This window comes from Plectropomus leopardus, chromosome 23 (assembly GCF_026936395.1).
Source record: "Plectropomus leopardus strain MGB_pleo_1.0 chromosome 23, ASM2693639v1, whole genome shotgun sequence".
Lineage (NCBI taxonomy): Eukaryota > Metazoa > Chordata > Actinopteri > Perciformes > Serranidae > Plectropomus > Plectropomus leopardus.
Window position 1 is genome coordinate 3,728,283 of NC_142198.1, and position 23,173 is coordinate 3,751,455.

Genomic DNA, 23,173 nt, shown 5'->3' on the forward strand with positions numbered 1-23,173 from the left:
TGTTTTATTAGAGCTTGAGACCAAGCTAAAGTCACTTTTGCCATAAATAGAAAAAAACACAAGTCTTTGGACTGGAACTTGAGACCTGTTCCACCCATGCACAAGAACAGCAACAGATACATTTTGATATTGGCATTGATGGCAATTTCAAATGATACCCAGCCCTAGCTATGAGTGGCAGTACGGAGATGTCAATACAAGTACAATAAGCAGAAGACTGCAAATTGTATTGGAAGTCCAACACAGAGCTTTGTAAGGTAGCTCAAGGACAGGTCCTGGCTACTGAAGCTATGCAATTGAATGTCTAGAACTGAAGCTTCTGAGACTGCAAAACAGGGGCTTCAAGTGCTGCAAGCCAGACTAAAATGAAATGACACCATAGAAGCAAAAAGACAATGACAAGGAAAGACCACCATCTAACTATCCAAGTACTGTTCTATAACCTGTCTCTCCAGAGCATAGAATTGTTTGGCCACCAAGCTGAATGGATATACAGTATGTGTCAATACATTAAGGAGCTCAGAAGAGGATATGAAACAATACCAGGGACTCAAAGCACTCAACAGTTATCACTGAAGCTGTAGCACACCAGTCAAAGTAGTGCCTGAATTGACATTGGCAATTCAGTGCAACACACGCCCTTTTTGAGTGCACAGTGTTGAAGAAATGTCAATAAGATATGACCTTGTCTGAATCTCAACACCAGAGACATTGAAGTGTAGCACTCAGCATAGAAGATGACCATGGCGAAAGCAGATTCAAGAATGAGACTACTATTAGCTTCCTCCTCTGCATGATCACATCTGCCCAATTGACGCATGGTTGCAAAGAGAGAGGATTACCAGGACTGAATGTGTTGAACTAACAGATGGCCACATAGACACACAAAGCAGCAAGTATTACACAATCACAATGGGGGCCTGAAGCAAGGAAGACACTGGGAAACAGAAGGACTGTACTGAAGTGTCACATGGACACATGTCAACAGGAAAGAACTAGATTCAAGCCATCAACATATAAGACATACCAGTCTTACATGTGATGTAAGAAAGGACAACATCAAGTCCTGGAAGCTCCTAAGATAGATAGCAAGAAGGAAGGAATCCACCTGAAACCAGGACAGGAAAGAGAAAGACCAGGGTTAGGTGGCGATCAAGCACCTATAGCTGCCTTCCAAGAATGAACTGCTGTCCCAAAATGCAACAAGTAGGAGTTATATAGGAGCAAGGGAAAGATGGATTTCGAGTGTTCAGTAGGCAGATAGATGACAACTGAGGAGAAGGCAAGACTCAAGGATAGTACCAAGTCAGTGAAAGCACAAGAGAAAGAACTTAATTGGACCCAAGGTGAAGACTGCCTACATCACTCAGCATAGAGTGGCTTGACCAAGGTGAAGATAGTATCATGTAGAGAAGAAAAAATCCTGAGAATGCTAGAGCGATGTAGTACTAAAATGCCACCAGCAGTTCTTGGATAAGGGTTGTGAGAAAGGATATGTGCTACATTCAAGCCGAATGTACGAGTCGACTCAACTCACTTTTAGTTTCCGGTCCTTTTCTCTATTTTGTTTTCCACTGCAGATAGTGCCACCTTCTCAGCTGATTACCATGTCATGTGAAACTGCTGTCTCATCATCTTTAACGCGACACTCGAATTTCATCACAGTGCGGTGAGCAGTGTAGTACATTGTGGCAAGTGAATAAAAAAAATGTTGCTGTGGCTTGGCTTATTGAAAAACTTCAGGTTTGTGCAGGATTTCCCATGTCACACAATCTCTGAACAATCAGTGTTTTAAATCCACCTTCTAATATCAGATCAGCTTGCTTGGAACCAAGATCGCAGTGGCACCAAAAAAAAGGTACTATCTAGCTAATGGAAAACCAAAGAAGAGCGAGTTGAGTAGAGCCGTGCAGGACCATGCATACCCCTTTTCCACCAACATGGAGCTAAATCTGTTCTGGTCCCTGCACCTTATTTTGAACTGTTTAGAGCATTTTGACGAAAAATAAATTGGTTCAAAACCCGAAAAGTTGGTTCTCAGCTGGAACCAAAAACGGTGGATTTTCCTTGACCTGAAGTGAAAACCGTGACAACATCAGTGGGCATGTCATATTTAACAGGTTAAAACAGAGGATGGAGAAGGCAACAATATAGATAACCAGAAAGCAATTGTCGGACAAAAAAAGATTATGCAGTGGTCTCATTGATTTTTTGTTCGTGATTTGTTTAAGGGGGTAACAACACAAAAAATTTAGCAGGCGGTCAATTTAACCCAAAGTTTTGCTACAACTGTTTACTTGTCTTTTGCATTTTGCAATACCCTCTGTAGATGATACATCCTTAATTACAATAATTCCCTGCAAAACTGGTTAAAAACTCCGGCTGGTTCGCTAAATAGCACCACGGTTTAAAGAGTCCTCAACCGAACCAGTTCAAGAACCAGAGCTCATTTGATTGAAAAGGGGTAGTCGTGGAATTGTGGCAAATGACACCAATTTGCCCAAAAAAGTGACAAAATGATGAAAGGTTTTAAAAGTGAAATTTATTTCAAGATCTAGCATCCTTGACATCTTAAAACACAAGTTTTGCCTTTCAATTTGTGAATACATAGCCTACACAACACGACATGTTGGTATACAAGTCATGCTAGTAAGATGTAGACAATAATGATAACAATTCTAGCCATGGATGCTAAATGCTACAGGATAACCATTCGATTGCTGCTGCAGTGTTGTTACAATCCAAAAAACAACAGACAGTTTGACTGCATCAGCAGTTAGCAAGTCTAACACAGATGTTTCAGTCACATTTTTCTGTCATTTGACGACATACATTCAAGGGGAAGCACATGTTATCTGTCGGACCAACTCTGTCAGATAAACTGCACTCTTCATAGAAATGATCGGTGCTTCATCTGCACTTGGAATTCCTGGATATACAAGGTGTCAATGGACAAGAGGCTCCTCTATGCGGGCACTATGGAAGTTGCTCTATCCATGTCCAAAATCCTACCCCACACAGTGATTCATCTCTGTATAACAAATTGATGAGTATTTTTTAAAAACTTTGAATGTAACATAAACTCTTGAACACATTCTGTGTTCTTACTTTTTTTGTTGTGGTTGTCCTTGGTTAATAATGGCCCTTTTTTATTACCTGTTAGCTTGTGTTGTGAAGCATTTTTTTTTCCTTTGGAATGAAAAGAGGGGATTGGAGGGCCAGTCAGCCCCTTGGGGGAATTGTTGGTTTGTAGAGGCTAAAACAGAAATGCTAGACATGTTCCAATAATCTATCAATGGGCCATGTGAGCTGTAAGGGCATTTGTAGTGAAAACACTGTCTGGTCACAGCAGACACACACGTACACACTGTGGACACTGGTATTTTTCCATCATGCTTTGATGCTTTGAGATGAGGTGTCAGGCTTGGCTGGGTAGCCTGCTCCTGCCAATGAGAGCGATGCTGTTTTGTTTTTGTGTTTCTCTCTCCCGTTCTCTCTCACACACTCATTGATTCACTCTTCTCCTATTCACTCTCTCATGCTCCAACTTCCTCCCTCTCTTCGGCTGGCAGCGTACTCCAAACAAAATGGAATTTGGCACATTTGCAAAAGACTGCTGAACTGCCATCAAATACGCCACGGTAGGCAATTGCCAATATGCTCGCTGCAGGTTGGGGTCCGGACATTTCTCGATGCTGTGCCAAATGGGGGAGTTTTGGAGTTGTGATGTGAAAAGACACAACGGGAAATTCGTAATCCGAAAGGATGCACACAAATGAACACATTCCTTCACGTGATTTTGTTGGGGAACTGACCAACATACTGAAACGCTTGGCCCAAAATGGTTCCAACAATGTCCACAAAAAAGAGTCTCGAATAGTTCTCTTCAATCTGTGATTGATGATTGAGTTTGGGTGATGCCCAAATATCTCAAAAGGTAGCATGATAGATATGATTTATTGGTTTATCATAATGCACAAAACTAAGGGTGCAAAGAGAGGTCGACTGGTATTAGAGCTACACACTGGCAATCAAAGTCAAAAGTGGCACACATTCCTCATGTACATGCCATTTTGTCTCTGTTAACACACCAGATTCGATTTATTTGGTGTACGCTGCCAGCACTCGTCTTTATCGTTCCGCACTTCCACACAGAATAGATAGTGAAAAGAACAGGTCTCTTGAGCACCCGAATAATACAAAACTCAAAGGAACACACCATGTCTTCAGTAGATTATCCTGTTGGTGTGATGAGAACATGGACACCATTATCATTCATGTCTCCTGGGTAGATCCTTGGCTCCAGTGCTTCATGCCTGTAGGCTCCATGCTGACGCAAACACATAAGCAAACCGCTCTGTTGCGTGATAGCAGGCTCCATGTCATTTTTCCCACGCTGCCCCGCCTATACATGAAACAAACCATTGACACACAGGCACCAGAAAATGATTAGTTGGTAAATCTGTCAATCATCAGTCTGTGCTTGTTGCCATATAAATTAGACAATAGAGCGATATACTTCAACATTGTCACCTACACTGGTTGTCATATTGCTATAAGAAAATGCATAGGCAATTCTACCTGTTTCTATACATCATGTATTGTTTTTGCTTTAATTACATAAAAAATTACAACTTCTACTAAAATGTTTTGACGTGATTTTTTATTCTGCCCTGGTGGTTACAAGCTGAGGTAATTCCATGGTGCCAGCAGAGGGCACAAAGCTAATTATTACAGTATCAAACCCATAAATCATTGGTGCCATAAGCATCATTAGTGTGCTTATGGCACCAATGATTTATGGGTTTGATACTTTTATGGGTTGGTTGTTATTTGTATTCCATGACTTTTTAAGAAAATGATTGATGCTACAAAACAATTAACACATTGATCGCAAAAAAGATGTGATGGACTTATCATCTTAATGTTTACGTAATACTTTTTAAGTTTTATTTTTACACATATCAGGTGGATGAAGTGATTAACAAGAACACTGAAAATACATAAATTGCCTAAGAGCCAGAGGTCGCCTTCATTTATTTTTCCTGTCATTGACTATTTTTTAAACAATGATGGAAAAATCTGAAGGCTGTCCATCATTTTGACAGATTACAATACTGAAGCCAATCTACTGTAACTTTAAGTAATTCACGGCCCTGCAAGTAAGTGGCGTGTAAAAATTAATTAGCTATTGTCTAGTCTTGTCTTTGTCTGATCTCATATGCATTGATTCTTTGTCAAGCCATCATATTAGTAGGATTTATCACTTCATTGTTAATATCATGGCAGCAGAGTGTCCAAAGTTTCTTTTAAATATCTGACCCTGAGCCATTTGGTCAAACATACAGTCTATGGTCCCAAATGCCAATACCAAAAGGGCTTGAATCTGTTATTAGATCCATTAACTGTTAGGTTACATTAGCTGTGTGTTGCTAGCAGTTTGCCCTGTCACCACCACGTGGACTCTCACAAACTGTCCCTGTAGCAAAGCTCGTACTCCTGCAGCAGTCCCATGAAAAACATAGCTAGAGCAGAGCAAGGACAGGCTGAACTGATCAGGACACTGCACACAGCTTTACATGTATAAAATTTTACTAAATTTAAATAGTAAAAATTTTAAAAGTCATGTTCGGCAAGATCTTCATGGCCGAAGCCTTGAACATTCACTGTTAATTATTTTTATTACCAAAGTTCCAGAGCCCAATCAAGATGTAGTTATATGGTGGAGGATTAAGAACAAGCAGATAATGGGCTACAGATAATAAGGATAATATCCGCCAGCAGCAGCTAAAATTGAAATGATGGTAATCATAAATTAGGACCAAATTTTTATGAGGGACAACAAAAAAAATCTAATGCAAACTCAGCTGAGAGCTGTAGGTGATATTACATTTGTAGATGCTACCTGGGTGTAGATGACTGACCTACAGGACCACACATCCTGTTATGCTAGCATATGACTGTAAATTAAAAAAAGAAAAAGTCTCAAATCTGTCTTCTGAAATGACCTTGTGGAATGACGTACAGAGAAACGTTAATCTTCCCATTGCAGAGCACAAGGCAGCCATCAATCAGGGCAATGGCTCTATAGGTGCACATTATAAAGACAGAGGTCATGGTTTATGGCAATTTCTAGATTCAATGGTATTGAAAGAGTTTCCCCCTGTCCTAGAGATGACCTATGTTAGAAATTGATTTCTACAAAAGGAAAACCTACTTAACTTTATTCTAAAATAACATACTTTATGGCCTATATTAATTTCTTAATTATATGTGAACTGTTTCAAAAACTCACAAAGGTGCCCACATCGAATGACTGATTCACAAATTGTGAATTGACAGTCCTGTTATTTTCTATAAATACTAAGGGAATTATAGCTTTATAACAAAATGTGGATTCCTTTTAGAGCACCTATTAGTGACTGGAGATCCAACATAATAATGTCAGAGACCTGGTGTTGATGCAATCATATGCAGTAAATATAAATGACCTTTATGTACCATCTAAAAAAAATCAATGGCTTCAATGTTGAGAGAGGCATGCCAACCAATACTGGCTCTCATTCTGCAGCAGGCTGTTTAGTAGGTCATAGTGCAGAGAGTTCCTGGTGCTGCCTTAAACTGGGGTAGGCAGTTTGGCGTCATTGGGCACAAAAGCAATTAAAACACTTTGCACATACTGTAATTTCTGAGAGAAAACTAGATTTCTGCTACCCATGGCTCTGTTTTTAGGCTTAAGAAAATCAAAGCATTGAATTTGGTCAATCACAGGTCATTCCAGAAATACTGAATTCTTATTGGCTCTTCTACAAATAGCCAAATGATTCAAATGCCTGACTCGATGGTGGAAATTCCTGCAGAGAAAATTGCTATTCCAGTATTGGCTAACCACTTAAACTGCAAAGAAACCCAAAAACGGAAGACAAACTTGTCAAAAGGGGTCTAAAAGAAAGTCTGAAAATAAACTACCCAAAACGTGTTAATATCGGCAAAGCATTTCAGAGACAGAGAGAAAATGTTACTAAAAGTTTCTCATGGCAGCAGCTTCATATTCACGTTTATTTAGCTATCATTTGCTAGAGCTTTGAATCACAGTGTGTTCTCCACCTCATTCCCGCCTACAGAGGGGAGCGGACAGCAGCTCCGGAGACAGAACCACTGTCAGCCACTGCAGTAAGCTGAATCCAGTCAGCACCAAACCCCAGCTCTGGGGGACCGGATAGCCCTGACTACCCACTGGATCAGCAAACCTTCCATTGCTGCTGTTAACCAGGTTAAACCCAGTGCTGCCATTGGGAACTGGCCCACTGTACACCCGGCACCAGGGGGATTGCGCTAGCTGAATCTGAGCTGCTACAGCCGCCCACAGAAGGTACATCTCCTGAGCTGCTGCCTGCTCTCCTCCCAAGAAAATAGTCCACAGGGATGGGGAGTGAGGCAGAGTGACCGTGGGGTCGCTAGCTAGCTAATGCTTGTCTTATTTGTTTGCACATTAACCCACCCCACCCCCCACCCTCACACAAACACAAACTTATACATCAACACTTAATAATTTTTGGATAAGTTCCATTTGTTGTAATTATTTATCAATAGTCTTTTAGGGACCCGCTACGTTGGCTATGACTCCAACCAGTTCCGCATTTAGGACACCTCATACGAAGCCAACAGGAAGACGACAATGTCCAAATTTTGTATCTTCTCTTGAATAATTTGACCGTGTTTATAACTTGTTCCATGTCACCACCAAGGAAGTTGACCGATCTTGGAAATCTGTCTGTGGCTCCTGCAGGATCTTCTTATCATATTATGCAAGTTGTTAAAGACTGGAATACAATATTCTCGGCAGGTCCATGGTCACGACCAAGGGAAAATATGTTGGATGATCTTGTCCCAGTGTTACATCGTTGTGGTTGGGAGGCAGAAGTTCAGCATTTTTTCCAAGAACGTTGATAATCTTCGGGATGATCTTGGGATTTTGCAATGTTTCATTCAGTAATTATTGTGTACTGTTTGCAATTAGTCCAAGGCGCAAAAACCACAGGTCCAATTTTACCAAAGCTGGACTTGAGGTGGAAATTTCTCAAATGTCCAGGAGCAAAACCACAAATTGTGGTTATCCCATCGAAATGAACTGGTTTCGCTACAGAATTTTGCAGTTTTAGAAGCTGGTGTGACCAAACCTTGATGCAGTAGTGTAACGGAAACCCTAAGGTGGTATCTCCTTGGGAACAGAAAATACTCACAATGGAAATGGCTCTTACACCATTCCCATTTGGGCCAAATATTTCATTGAAAATAAATTACAATGAACCAGGAGTATTTTGTAGTCTTGCGTACATATTGTTTTTCAGTCCGCACAAAGTGCTGTGGAAAGAGGCACTGGCCGCTGACCGATGATCTCCAAAAAGAAATGCAACAAGTGCATACATTCCCAGATCATGATGAAGATAGTTCAGACAAAATAACTGGTTGAACCAAGTAGCATATTGAGCACTCAAACTGTTAAGTGTTAAAATTCTTTTATTTTCAGAGCACAGTATTGCTTTCTCTTTTGTACAAGGTTTTAATTCTCATCCACAGTTCTTCTTTTCGCAATGCCATGTCTTTGATATCACCTTGGTCCATTCTGCCAGGTGAAGACCAAATGGAAGACCAAATGGCCAAGAAGAAGTAGGGGTGTTTTTCCTAGAAATAAAGATAGGTAAAATATGAATTTTGACATTTTTGTGTAATTAAACAACTGAAAAAATAAATCATTTATTCAAGATGCCCTTACCTTGGCAAGAACTCTAGAGTCTGTCAACAAGCACCAGAGGAAGCATTACCCCACTATTTGAGGCATTACTTTCTCCAACTAAACCACTTCAGCAAATGTGCTTAATGGTCACCTCCACCTGTACAATGCAGCACAGGTCATAAATAATGTGTTATCTGAGGCAGTATGCATAATTCAGAATGGGGTAGTATAAGCTTACCAGTTGCTGCAGTAGCTCTCTTGTAAGCTGCCACCCCCTGATGAGCTTTTGACAAGATGTTACACCATTTTTAGCATTTCTAAAACTACAACAGTACAGATTTGCCATTTCTTCCCAAGCCTTTTTTATTCACTTCCCTTCAACATCAAACCATTGAAATGTAAATCTAGACATACAGTAGTAGCCATCTTAAATTGGTGGGTGGGCTGATGGCATAGTGAATGTATCACCACCTCGTAATGCCCTTAAGCACTATGTGTGAAACCAGTTGCATAACAGTGGCAAACAGTTGAGTGCCATCAGGCTGCTATGGTGTGACCATTGTACTTCAAGTTTTGATGTTTTCATTGAAACAAAGCGCGTGGAATCACCTGTTCCGATACCTGATTTTTTCAGGCTTGTCTAGAAGCATTATCATTATCGTATTTTAACATTTTACTACGTATTTTGGCCCTTTGTTCACACACAACCTGCCTTTAAGATAACTGAAAACCTTTGTTTGTAAAACTTCATCCATGGTGAGGATTTTCAGAAACTCAGGGTTCAGTGTTGCCGTGTGGACAGGGAAAACTGAGTTTTTTGGCTAGTAACATCAGACTGTGTGCCTCTATCTCCTTTTTCCGTCACAAATGAGGTGGCATTTCATGCAATGGCTGCCTCTAATGTTACTAGTAGGACTTTTCATGTTTTTACAAAAATGTAAGCATCAAATTGCAGAACAATGTGCCACTGCAGTCAGGTAACCTTCTGGTGATAGCTTTTTTCTAGGTTTCCAATTGGCCAAAATCTTTTTAATCATTGGGTTATTTTGCCAGCTGTTGGTTTGGCATACTCTTGACAAGACTTCAATGGTGTTTTTGCATTTTCATAAGAACAGATATTTTTTGACAACCATTAGAGAAAAAAAAACCCCATTTGTAAAAACACACTTATATGTGTGGACTTTGTTCCCACAGAGCATATTTTCAACAAGTTGCTTGTTATTTGAGACCATTATTTGTAGGCTAACCAGGAAGTTAGCATTGCTAAGGCAATTAAAGCATAAATACAATCGCCAGAAGTAAAAAGCTAACGTAAGCTATAAACAATACTTCAACAAACTTTAACGTCGCCACAACGACAAGGCTGTAGAGACGTATTTTGTGCGATGAAGTTGTAGTCTCCTTTAGCCACTTGTTGGCCGAAAAGTAGCAACTGCTAACAAGTGGCTAAATAATTGGCTAATTCTGAGTAGCTGGGACTGTAATGGCTTTAAAAACTTAACAAAGTCATTAGCCAGGTAGAGATGCAGTAAGCCATCTTTTCTAAATATCTTCCCTCTAAGCACTGATGTGGTTATTTATGAATTCTTTAGATTGCAGAGGTGTCAGTGGTCACAAATTAACCCACTCAATGTCCATCTGAAATTAAATTGTATGGTATATTTCTGCTACAGCTCATAGATCTGCTCTAATCCCATGTCATGTGCTCTCTTTTATTTTTTTTACTTTTTAACTACATGTTATTTCTCTTGTTCACACAAAAATGTCCCCTATCGAGCATGAACATTAGAGCATTCCTAGTGTAATGTATGAACTTTCAGATCACTGAGGGAAATCATGTTTGGGCAGATTTATGAGGCATAACATGTGCTCATGAAAAGTCTATGTTTATGTTTAATTCTGGTTTACAAGCAGTCGGTCACTACTCAGATTTTTATTTCAGTTCCTACTTATCTTTATGGGGGTTGTAGCATATTTTTGGCATATCCACTGGGTGAGCAGGTTTCTCTGCATGTTTGGGGCCATTACTAATGCACAGTCATTTGATTTCATTTCGTGTGAATGCTGATTCTTACCTTTTTTTCACTTTTCTTTTTACTTTATGGGAATTGACATGAAGGACTAAATCATTTGACAAGATATGCAAAAGAAAAATTTTACTCAGAGGGTTTGGGCCCAAGGCCTGTTTGGTAACACATCCATGACCACAACATGCATTGCAAATTTTCAGAAAAGCTGCTGCGAAATCAGGACTTTCAGGCTGCGACAATCCCCAAAAAGCCTGCAAAATCCTGTAGATTTAGCGATAAATTACAACTAAAAAACTTAAACTGAAACAGTAGAATTATGTTCTTTTTAATTTATTTGAATTAGTTTTTAACCAGGCAATATTTTTTCTGTTTAGGTTTTCTCAAATAATTTTCTTTGTCTTTTTTGTGTTTTAAATCAAATTTACTGACTTTTTTTCCATTTTTGTTTCTGTTTTAGTTTCAGAAATAACACTATTAAAAACCAAGGTTCTTGTTTGTATGACGTTTCTGAAAATCCAGATCTGATGCAAGATAAGTGCGTGTGAATGCTGGAGGCCCAAACTACTCCTGCTGTAAAATGAATGAGGGTCATGGGGAGGAGAGGATGGGTGTGGGGGATGGGTGGGGATTATGTGTGTGTCATTACACCCGGAGACAGCTGTGGGTGTAATAAATATGATGAAAAAGTGGACGGGAGAGATGTGAGAACGGTAGAAATGAGGGCTTTGAGCTGCGTAGTTTTTGTGTCTGCTCTGTCCAATTTGGGGGAGGGAGAGCGAGCGAGGCAATGCATCACTTTGTACGCACACACACTCGTTCACTAAGCCCTATTTGACTTTGCAGTAGTTCATCACGAACAATAAAACTGCTCAGGCAGACGACATTCTTCTCCACGTCCTCCTGGTCTCCTTTTAAACTCCCACATCTCCTCAAAGCCTCCTGCTGGCCTTTCACTTCCTCTCTACCTCCTTCTGTTTTAACCCTCCTCCTCATCTCCTAACTTCCTCCTAGCCTCATTCATACTTCCATCTCCCCTGAGCCTCCTCTTCTTCTGAACCACCCCCCACTGTCCTTCTTCCCAGCCTCCCTACCATCCCCCTCCTCCTGCCTCTCTCCTCCTCTCTTAAATCTATCCCTCCCCTCTCTTGTCCTCCCCTGGCCTCCCCTCTGCACTGCGCCACCTATATAGTCATTAATCTCCAAGGTCCCTGTATTGCGACACAGTGTGTGTGTGTGTGTGTGTGTGTGTGTGTATTTTTGAGTGTGTATTTTTGTGTACCAAGGCATCACACTTAACACTCCCTGAAAAGTCACATGTACAGTTAAAGGCAGATTTAATGCTCAGTGTGATGTACTCTTTGTTAGCTGCTGAAATTCTGCACTGTAAAAACAGGTTACCAAATGTGCAACACTTGATTATATCCTCTTATGTTCATTTGGACATGTTTCACTGATCAAAAGCCATACTTCCAACACACGCACGAACACGTGAGAGCCCTGAAGGACTCGCAAATGCATCCACAATCGCACATCATTTGACGCTGCTGTGATTTGTGATCCGAGTTGTCATCTTACAAGCCTCTTCTCTTCCTTTTCCATTTAAGCACAACATAAATCCCTCATGTGTGTATCAGTCACATACAAACACACTCTCCTGTAAGGCTCTGTAAGTGCTCACAATGATTTTCTCTGGCTGTTAGCATTTTTCAGACTTTCTATAGAGCTCCTCATCGTGACGTTCAGTGACAGTGGCAGTTCTTAGCAGTTTGACAGTTGATTCTGTCCCAAGTGTGTTTGTTCAGCAAATACAGTGGGGACATTATCACGCTACAAACAACCCACAATGCAATACTCTCTTTAGAAGCATCCAAAAAGGATATCCACTGCATTGAAAACAATACCTCATTCAGTAATAGATAACGCTTTTCAACATATTAATTTATTTTTAGCAGCCTGCTACGATTAAAACATCTTCCACCACATATTAAATTAAATTTTTGGAGCTGGCCCATTCTTTGAAGCGCTGTTTAATGACATATATAGTTTAATTATTTGTTGCACTATGCTCTCAAACACAAGGTGCCATGAGAGTAAAACGTAATCATTAATTGCCCTGGGTCTAAAAGTTTTGAACTGATCTGATCAGCTGTGAATGGATTGACAGATCAACTATCCACCCTGTGAGTCACAAACTGCTGATGAGGAAAAAAAGAATGCAAGCTCAACCTACACTACGTTCACGGACCAGCGAAAACGTGTGTGTCCCTTTGTACTGTATCATTTTGTGTCCCCTCTCTAAATTTAAAGGTTTTTTTGTGGGTCGGTGAACACAGTATAGGCAGAGCTCTCCATGAGTTCTCTTTTTCCTCAGCAGCAGTTTGTGATTGAGGGGATGAATGATTAATCTGTTGATCTGTTCGGAGCTGTTCAGATCAGATTGATGGATGAGAGATTGAATGCAAACTTTTAGACCTGGTGAAATGTAAAGTTTAGTTTTGCCCTCAATGTGCCTGACGTTCTGTTCTGCTACTCCACCTGTATGCAGATAAGCATAAGTCTGGCATAAGTGACATAGGAAATAACAAATCTGAACACAAGTGGCTAGCTGGAGACATAATAGACACATGTCTTGGTTGTCTACTTGTGATCATTGAAGCGTATTGTATCTATAACATCTTTCTGAATTCATTGCTTATGGAGTAGTTCCAAATTTTATACTTGACAACTTCAGAAATGTTAGCCTTTTAGCGTTAGCACAGCAAAGTTGTAGAATTGTAGCAGTTGTTTATGTTTGCCAGCCCCTTTGAGCTATCTTAGCCCATAAGAAAACATGTATGAATTTTGAAATTTGGGCATAGTTCACCTTTAAGACAAACTTAAAAAGTGTGTTGGCATGACCTTTTTCAACATCATTAGCAATTATATCAGGGTGGCCTGTCCGTGGCTACCTGGCCCGGCCTTGGGGGCCCCACTAACTATCTGTCTCTTAAATCAAACTAACATTTCAAGTACTACTATTGTTAATATCAGTATTTCTATTCATCACCTTAGTGCAAATTGTTAATCTATAAGTTTATGAGCAGACTATTTGCAGCAAACACCACAGCAATGCAATAGTCATGTAAAACACACCAACGTTTATAGCAGAAACCTAAAGAGACACAAGAGCCATGTAAGAGGTCACATGACAACATATGACAGCAGCAACATAAAGGCATCAGTCACAATAACACAGCAAAAATTAACAAGCTTTTAACACTATAACACCAGATTTTATCTTGCATGACAACAATCATAACAAACTGCAGAACCATAAAGACCTCCACTGCTGCTTCTCCTGCCTTTGTGTGCACAGGGAGAGAGAGAGACGGAGGGACTGGACTGTGTGAGTAAATGTGTTGACAAAAGTAGAAAGAATAGGATGACCATGTTGTGCTTTGCTATTTTTTCTCTCCCTTCCATGATTAATACAATAATGCCTCCACGCTTTCAATTCCAAATACCAAACTGTCAAAAGACATCAGATCACATCCTCTCTCTCTCTCTCTCTCTCTCTCCCTCTCTTGCTCACTCACTCTCACTCACTCTCGCTCTCTCTCACTCTCTCTCCCTCCAGCAGCTGTAAGAGTGTGCGTGACAGTGAGTATTTCATTCGTGAGTCACTGTGCAAAGGAAAGGGGGATGAAAAGAGTGTGATGATGATAGGGAAGATGGATGCCACTTTGAAAAACAATACACCTGTCTATCACTATTTAAAGATGCACTAGTCGATAATGTTGTATTAAAATGGATCAGATATCTGTGAGCAAGTGAAAATTAGTTGGTCTGCAGTTCTTGACAGCTCTAAGGAAATTTTCAGCCTTTATAGTTTGGTTCTATAGCTCAAAAACTGCCCAGCTATTTTTAGCAAGAAAGTTGGCAGATAGCAATTAGCAGTCAAAGACCAAACCGGAGCTAAAAGGGGAGTAAACATCTGAAAGGCTACTCTTTATGAGTATTTTTTAAAACCTGGGTATTATATTAGTCAAGCTAACTGGCAACAGCCTCACATAGGTTAACAAACCAGAATGAACAGTTGAAGGGTCAGCTAGTTTGGTAAGCTAACTCAGATGACTAATCTAGCTTTTAGAATTTTGTTTTGGATTCATCACACATAAAAAAAATAATGTTGCTCTGAGTCTGTTGGATATGTGAATAGAAAAATGTCTAATGTTTGCCACATTATTTTTTTAAGTTGATGATAGAGCACCCCAGTAATGAGTCCTAAAATCTGAAAACAGGTTAGCATTTTAGCACATCCAGTTCCCTCATCTCAAAGTAAATGTTTTTTTTTTAATGGTCTTTGATTAGATGCCTGAAATAAGGTTTGTGGTTAACAAAAGCTGAAGAGATTTTCACGTTTTGTTCCATAAAATATAAAATATATCAGCAAGTACCCTTCTCTTCACTTTGAATAATGAAATAAAATATATGTGACTTAAAAAAGGGGGTTGCTAACAAGCGGTTAAATGAGACTACAGTAAGTCTTCAAGCCGAGCCTTACCAAACAGCACATGTTGGGAGTAACTAGTAACTAGTTACAGTAATTAGATTGTAATGTAATGTAATTGTAATCTTTTCAGTAGAATCTTATACGTTGAATAAAACATCTATTGTATTGCTTTGCATGTTTTTGCAGTGCAGAATTGCCTTCGTCTTACTTTGATGAAGTAGGCTAATTGAAAAAGTAACGTAACATTATATTTTTTGCAGGGTAACTAGTAATCTATAAACTATTACATTTCCAAAGTAACTTTCCCAACAATGTTTATAGCCTTGTTGCGTTGTCAACATCAAATCATGTGACTGTGATGGAGTTTGTTTATTGCCCAACATGAGCTTTTTACATCTGATGATTGCATTTAGACCTCAAAAATCCTAAAAGTGGTGTGCATTTGTGAAGATTATCTTGCTGAGCAAAACATGTCACGCAAAATGTTAATCTAATTTTCTACAGTAATCCGAAATCCAGTGGAAAAATCCCACAGGCTTTTTGATGAGGGAACCAGGGCTAAGCTACCTTAAAGAAAAAAGTCATCTCTGGGTCACTATATGCTGTTTCAGCTTGTACGGCGCCCCCAAGTGGCCAAATAATCAATTAATGCTGCTTTAATTGTCTAGAATTTTTAAATGATTGCTGCCAATGCACTCTGCCTCCCCACATGTTGTTAAAACCTAAATGCAAATAAAGCAAGCATTACTGCAACAAGTTAGGCTTAAATAATATTACCTGTTCATTCATGTCACATCATGCAATAGTAACATCAAGTAGACTTGATATTTATTGTTACCACTAACAATTATCAATAAGCAATCTTGGTCTTTTCCCTCCATTTTGTGCACTCTCATGCAGTGTGGTGTGTCCCACTTCTTATTGGGATAAAGGGGTAGTGGTTATCTAGAGTCCAGATGGTCTGCCAACTGGAGCATTTTCACATGCATAGTCAAATCAAGTGAGAGAATAATTTTCCCAGAATGCATTGCAACTGTGGCTGAGGAATGGCTAAAACTTGCACAAAGTGGAAAGACTAAATATCTTTATATTATGTAACAAATCAGGTTTGCATGTACATCAGTTACTGTGTGTTACAAATTCTTCATGACCACTGCCTGACACCTGGCCCTTGTAGCTCCATTCCAAGGGGCCATTACCCAATCAAGATCACTTTGAGACGGGTGATAGTGTTACAGGAGAAGTAATGGGATAGGACCAATGTCTTTCACTTTCACTTAGCCTTATAAAGAATATCTACTTACATGGTAAAAGATAAGGCTGCACGGGTGTCTCTTGAAATTTTCATTTTGCAGAAACATTTGTGAGTCTAATCACTTTGTCTGGGCACAAGTTCAAATGCTAATTTTAGCATGTGAACATGCATGCTTGTGTGTTCACAAACTGTACACATTAACATTTTACATATGAAATTTGTGCATGTTAATATACTAAATGCAGCCTACAAACCAATGACATTAGTTCAAACCAATGACATTAGTTCACAAATTGGAAATTAATACATTGTTATGTAGTAGGCCTACATACATTATTAGCATGCTGACATGCCATGACATGATGTGCAAATGTTAGCATGCTAACATTTTAAATGTTGCATGCTTAACATATTCATGTCACCATTATTGACAATAACCTTTAGTAGTACATGCTAGCTGTACACTCTATAACATGCTCATGCTAGCAGGGTTTCCCATACATTCATTTATATGTGGAAGCCTGCCACAACTAAAACATATGCCACCACAAGTAGATTTTCTATTTTTGGAGTTGAACTGTTTATTAGGAGCGCTGTTGAAATACATATACCATATGGTTATTCTTTGTACTGCAGTCACAGAGCATAGACTATTTTCTGGGCACAGTGGAGCAGAAGAGTGAGTAAATCATCCTGATGTTACAACCACAGAGTCAACCGTACTGCTAATCCTCACATTATATCAATTAAGTAGTCAAAATATTATTTACTGTATACTGACAGAAGGCTACTCCTTCATGTTTTTAATGCATTTAGGCACTTACAAAAAGCTTTAGGCACCAGACTGGAATGTGCTGATATTCAGTTTGGATTTTAGTCACAAAGTACTGCAAACATTGGTGGCTTTGCAGTCATTTTAGCACCAGTTAACCATGTAGGAGAAAAACTACTAAACATTTAGATTTTGTTATCTTGGATGACAGGCTTCAGTTGACATGAGGTTTAAGGTTTTTTTTCTGGTCACTTTTGGGTTATTTTTGCCCAATATCACTTTTAAGAAAAATAAAAGAGTAACTAAACTTTGGATGCCCCAAACGCAGAAGGTGGCCAAATGATACATTTCTGCCCCAGGGGCCCTGGAACAGGTTAATACTGCAATGACTGGATATAATATTAGCAGTAGCCTACTCACGAGTCATAAATAAAATAACTTTTGTATGACAACAGTTTTAGAATCACGTTTCGTTAGCATCTCATACAAATTAAGCCCTGGTGTCTGTGGCTAGTTTGAAAAAGTGAACTCTACCCTCATCCTCACTTGTCACAAGGTGTTAGTTTTATTATACAAATTAGGTTTAACCAAGGATTAGAATGCACAGCTTGAAGAGTTTTAGTTATCCTAAATAAACATATCAGTTTAATTCAGGTGTATGGCAACACACCCTGGCATATCTGCCTCTAGCCAACATTGTATGGGGGGCCCATGTGGGTACTAAATGGGCTGAAAATGGGCCCTATATGGGATTGTCAGTGGGCTGACCCCATGCCAAATTGCCCACATTGGTTTTATTAAGGATTACACTGGGTGTTAGTTGGGCCCCAACTGATGGTGTTTGCAAAAGTCTTACCAATTGGGTATACCCAAATGGGCCCCATTCATGTTGCCTATTCTCAACCCATGCACTTATTTCCCATTGGTGACCCAACCAGGGCCCACATGGGGAGTCCACATGGGGGACCTACTTAGTTTACCCGAGTGGGGGTAGCCCTTGCATAACCCATGGGGAGGAGCCCAAATATGCATGTTGGTGTGAGATCTTAGAAAAGAATTATGCCTATCCATATTTCATCCATCAAGCCAATTAGGTTTATAATGAAGCCTAAATTATCTAGGCTATCATTGGTTGACATCAATAGAGATATACTACACAAAGACAAGCTTGTCTTCTGCACAATGTACTCTTAAATGCAGCTCCAACTATCTGTCTATTAAGAGCAGTGCTTTAAAAAATATGGACTACTTTGTAGACTTGTCTTTATTTCAAATTACACAAAGAGGCAGAGTACATTATAATAAATGCCTCGAGGTCAAAGCCCATAAGGATTGACAACACTACTCTGGTGGGAAATAAATATTGGCGCCCACGCTGCTACAGTATAGCCGTCCTGTTGTTCTATTTAGAGTCTGACTGTTGTGAAGTGCCGAATGCAACAGAATATACCGATCCCAGTCTGGGAGTTTCTGGATCATGTTCAGGTTGGATGAGCTCTCTGGCTAACTGGTTTAAAGAAGAGGTTAAAGACACTGCAGCATTTCAAATGGCTGCAGACCTCCTCCTTACCTGCCATCAATCAGTAGGTGTTTCTGTTATTTTGTTCAAATTGGCTAAAACATTATCAAATTCTGCCACAATCAAAATCTGACTCAAAACAGGTACCAGAAATTCTACTTCAAACCTCTCAAAGATAAACATATAAAATGGTTATAGTTATTGAATTGCAAGAGTTATGTTGACACTTGAATTAATCAATTGGTTAATCATTCAGTCACACATTTTCATGGACAAAAGTTCGAAACTTTTCCATGACTTTTGAAGTACCTTCAATAAATATTTAAATAAATCAGATTCAAAGTCTATTCAAACATAATTCTAGCTGGCGGTCATTAATATAAATTAGATCGTGATGGGAAACAAAACTTCACTTAGACGCATATTTAAGCTGCATTACGTTGACAGCTACAGAATTATGAAATCTACATTTGCCATTAAGTTACATTAAATGGAAGGTTATCCATGGAAACAATTTTATAACGCACAACAAAATTCCATGACTTTTCCAAAGCATTCAATGATTTTTACTTTTACTTTCCCATGCCTGGAAAATGTGGAATTCCATAACTTTTCCAGGTTTTGGAACTTTGCATTCAGTTCAGCAGAAAATTAAGCAACAATAGACTTTATCTCTACAAACAGACATCAGGTTATGTATGCAGAATCTGTTCACAATGGTGCAAGATTTTGGTATCGGAAGCCTTCTGGTTTCCGATTGAGGTCTGTTTGTGTTCAGTTTGTAGTCTGAGTAGTATTACGAAAATACAACATCAGAGCTCATCTGATATCGTCTTGTGAATATTTAGCGTTTTTTTAGTTTTTATCTTATTAACTGGCATTCATAGTACATAACTGTCCATGCACTGGGAAAATAGACTTTTTGTTTAAGGTTAAAAATATTAGTTTTTGGGCTTCCTTCATATTTTAAGTTGACTAAATTTGAGAAGACAAGTTGAATCCCTACAGAAATTACCTCAGCTTAACTTCTCAAATTCAGTCAACTTAAAATTTTAAGGCAGCCAAGAAATCAACTTTTTTAAGTTAAAAGAAATAGTTTCTTTTTACTGTGTAGAGATGCCAAAATGAGTAGCACATGTAGAGGAAGTCTTGATCTGGATATCCACTGGCTACAACAAATCTCCCAAAATATTGGCTCTTGCCCCCAGAGGTTTTATCAGAGGATGGCAGACGGCTTCCCAAATTGCAACAGATCTAATTGGACGGGGCTGCTGGAGTATTTTACAGGATCAAGAATACTCCATCCCGCAAATAATCCTGGTCCAGGATCCTCTGGACCGGTTCCCAATGTGTTTTTAGACATGAGAACCATGAAAATATTCCATAATTTTGCAAAAGATAAGATATGTTTTATGACCATAGTTAAACTATTGATGTTGTTTTAGTTTGTTTGTTTGTTTGTTTGTTTTTTTTATTTGATTTGATTTTTTATTTTTTATTATTTGGTCATTTCATTTTCTTACTTATGTACAATTATTTAAAAAAAGAAAAAAGAAATTCTAACAGCTCATTTAAAGGCACAGTTTCTGAATATGGATTGTGTGCTTTACTCTTTAAAATTGTTTTGATATTTTCACTGTATTTATACAGCACCTATACCTACTGTATATTTAATAAGAAAATATGAAATATGACTTTTTATGATATGGGACCTTTAAAACAAATCACCAAAATAGACCATATTGATTGATTATTGCATTGTAGTATATGGTTAATGCTTTTAAGAGCTGAAGTGATGATTCAATTTGGTGATTAATCAACAGAAAATGAGTTGACAACATTCAAGTCACAAATTATTGTTTGCTGCTTTTTTCTCTTCGACACCATTGTAAATTAAATATCTTTCAATTTAAATAAAATCATTTAGACCATTAAGGGAAACTGTGATAAGCATTTTCCATTATGTTTTTGACAATTTATAGAAAAACTCATAAATGCATTAATCTGAGAATTAATCTACAGATTAATCTCTAATCTAGGGCTGTAACTAATTATCAAACTGATTCAGATATCAGCAAACCTTGGTTATTTGGTCTAAAAAATTTAATAAGATTGAGGAAAATGTCCATCACAAATTCCCAGGGTCCAATAGCCAAATATATATTTAATTTATACTCACACTGAACAAAGAAAAGCAGAAAATACTCAAATTTACTGACATTTAATGTTTGGCATTTTTGTTCAAGTGATCATCTGAATGATTGGACCATTATTTGCGTAGTTGTTGGTCAATTTTAATGATCTAAAATTGATTAAATCACTACTTGATGAATTGACTAATCATTTAAACCCATGATTAAACAGATCCCTGGTTTCCATCCTACTCTGAGGAGTTGTGACTGACTGACTGACTGCAGATGCATCCTCATCATTACCGTCCACTGAACGAGGTGTTTCTGTTATTTTGTCCCCATTCAAAAAAGGAATTTTTTTTTCAAAATTGTTGTTTTGTCTTTCTTTGTTTTCTTTTATTTATTTATATGTTTGTTTATTGCTTATTTTTAAATAATTTTTTGGGTTTTTTTTGTTGTTGTATTTTTACAAATCTTACGTTTTTGTCTTGCTTATTGCCTTCGCCACATGTTTTTTGAAAAAAAAAAAAGCCAATCAATTTTCTCAGATTTCAGAGGTTTAAATGCTAAAACTGAAAACTAACAGACTATTATTAAAAGATTATACAAAGAATAAAGAAAACTAGATTTATAATAATGTTACAGAAATAAAATGCATAATAATATATTGAAATAAATACATATGTATATACTTAATGTATAAGGATTTTCTTCATGTTTCTTTTTCCTTTTTCTCTTCTTTTTTTTTTTTTGCTTTGTTTTGTTTGTTTTCTAGCTCATTTCCAACAATATTCTTGTAATTATTTTTCTAATTTTTTTGCTTTTTTTTGGGTCCATGTTTTGTTTAGCTGCTTGTTGCCTTTGCTCCAGTGTTTTTGAAAGAAATCAAGCCAATTTTCTCAGGCTTCAGAGGTTTAAATGCTAGTGAAAAGTTTCTGAATCCAGCACAAGAAAACTGACAGATGATTATTAAAAACTACATATAGGCCTATAAAACAAATGCATATATCTTTTATCAACACTTTTTTCTTGATTTCTTTTTTGTAATTTTTTGTTTGTTTATTTTGACTTCTTTTTTTTTTAATTGTTTTGTTTTTGCTTATTCCAAATAATTTTGATGTTTTTTGCTTATTTTTTAGGGGCCATGTCTTGTTAAGCTGCTCAGTGTCTTTGCCCCATGTTTCAAGCCAATTTTCTCAGGTTTCAGATATTTTAAATGTTACTGAAAGGCATCTGAATGCAAAAAGGCAGCATTTAGAACGTTTTTCCTTTTTTTTGGACAAGAAATAATGTGTATTTGCCTTTTTTATAGATTTGAAGTCAGATCAGTAGCATGTTCATCTTTCATGTAGCATTGCAAGAGCAGCTGAGCAGATAGGATGGATGAATGAGACTAAATTGGAATATCACCACAATGACCTTAATAAGGTTTTACATGTTAATCTGCAAACCACAATAAAAAAAACTGCCTCTCATGGGCATAAATATGATTCTATAAGATTATTTGAAGGTTATTGAGCAGTGCTGTGTGTCGTCACCGTGATAACCGAGCACAGAATATCTCAAATAGCCCAAATAATCCCACAAGGTCACTATGTGTCGTCACTGAGAAGCCTATAGCACATTTTAAGAATATTACATAATAGCAGTGGAGATTAAAATCAAACAATACCATAAAATCCGATACGTCACAGAGGACCCAGTGGGCCTGCTAAGCACCGCTGAGCACCGCACGCGCGCCGCAGCCCGTGCAGGGATGCTGTCGGCTGGTAATTTTCCTTCACACAACCTACAGGACAGAAACGTTATCTAAACGGCAGCCGCTTTCCAGCCGTCCGCTCTGCGGGTCTTACCGCGGATGATGGCCGGCGCTGGCGTCCTCGGTGTCGCTGGTCGGAGGATGGACAAGACGGTCTCACGGGCTTTTGATGCACAAGTTGCACAGTTCCGGAGATGAATGAAAGGCAGATAGACCGGCTCTCCCGGTGATCAACTGGAGATTCAGCACGAACCACCACAAGCCCCGCCTCTCCCAGTTCCCTACGTCAACCCCAGCATCACCGCAACCCCCTCCACTATCTCTCTCTCTCTGTGTGTGTGTGTGTGTGTGTGTGTGTGTCCGTGTGTCGGTATCAATGTGCAGAGACGTGCAGAGACTTCCAAGGACACACAAATGGTTGGATAGCACCGCACCTCATTTCATTTTCTTTCCTAGTGATTTTACGTCAGATCTTTA

At 38.6% G+C, this 23,173-nt stretch overlaps 1 protein-coding gene across 2 annotated transcripts in view; it reads right to left on the reverse strand.

The window, feature by feature from the left end:
* nat16 (N-acetyltransferase 16) overlaps nucleotides 1-22,958 on the reverse strand; it is a 37,770-nt gene extending 14,812 nt beyond the window's left edge. The window contains exons 1-2 of one of the 2 annotated variants that reach the window (XM_042512789.2): nucleotides 22,791-22,958; nucleotides 4,220-4,405 (exon numbers count right to left, since the gene is read on the reverse strand). In XM_042512789.2, coding sequence (XP_042368723.2) covers nucleotides 4,220-4,275 — 56 coding nt within the window. In that variant the 5' untranslated portion in view covers nucleotides 4,276-4,405; nucleotides 22,791-22,958. The remainder of the gene's footprint in view (nucleotides 1-4,219; nucleotides 4,406-22,790) is intronic. The other variant, XM_042512790.2, reaches the window with a different exon arrangement.
* Between the last annotated feature and the right edge of the window lie 215 nt (nucleotides 22,959-23,173).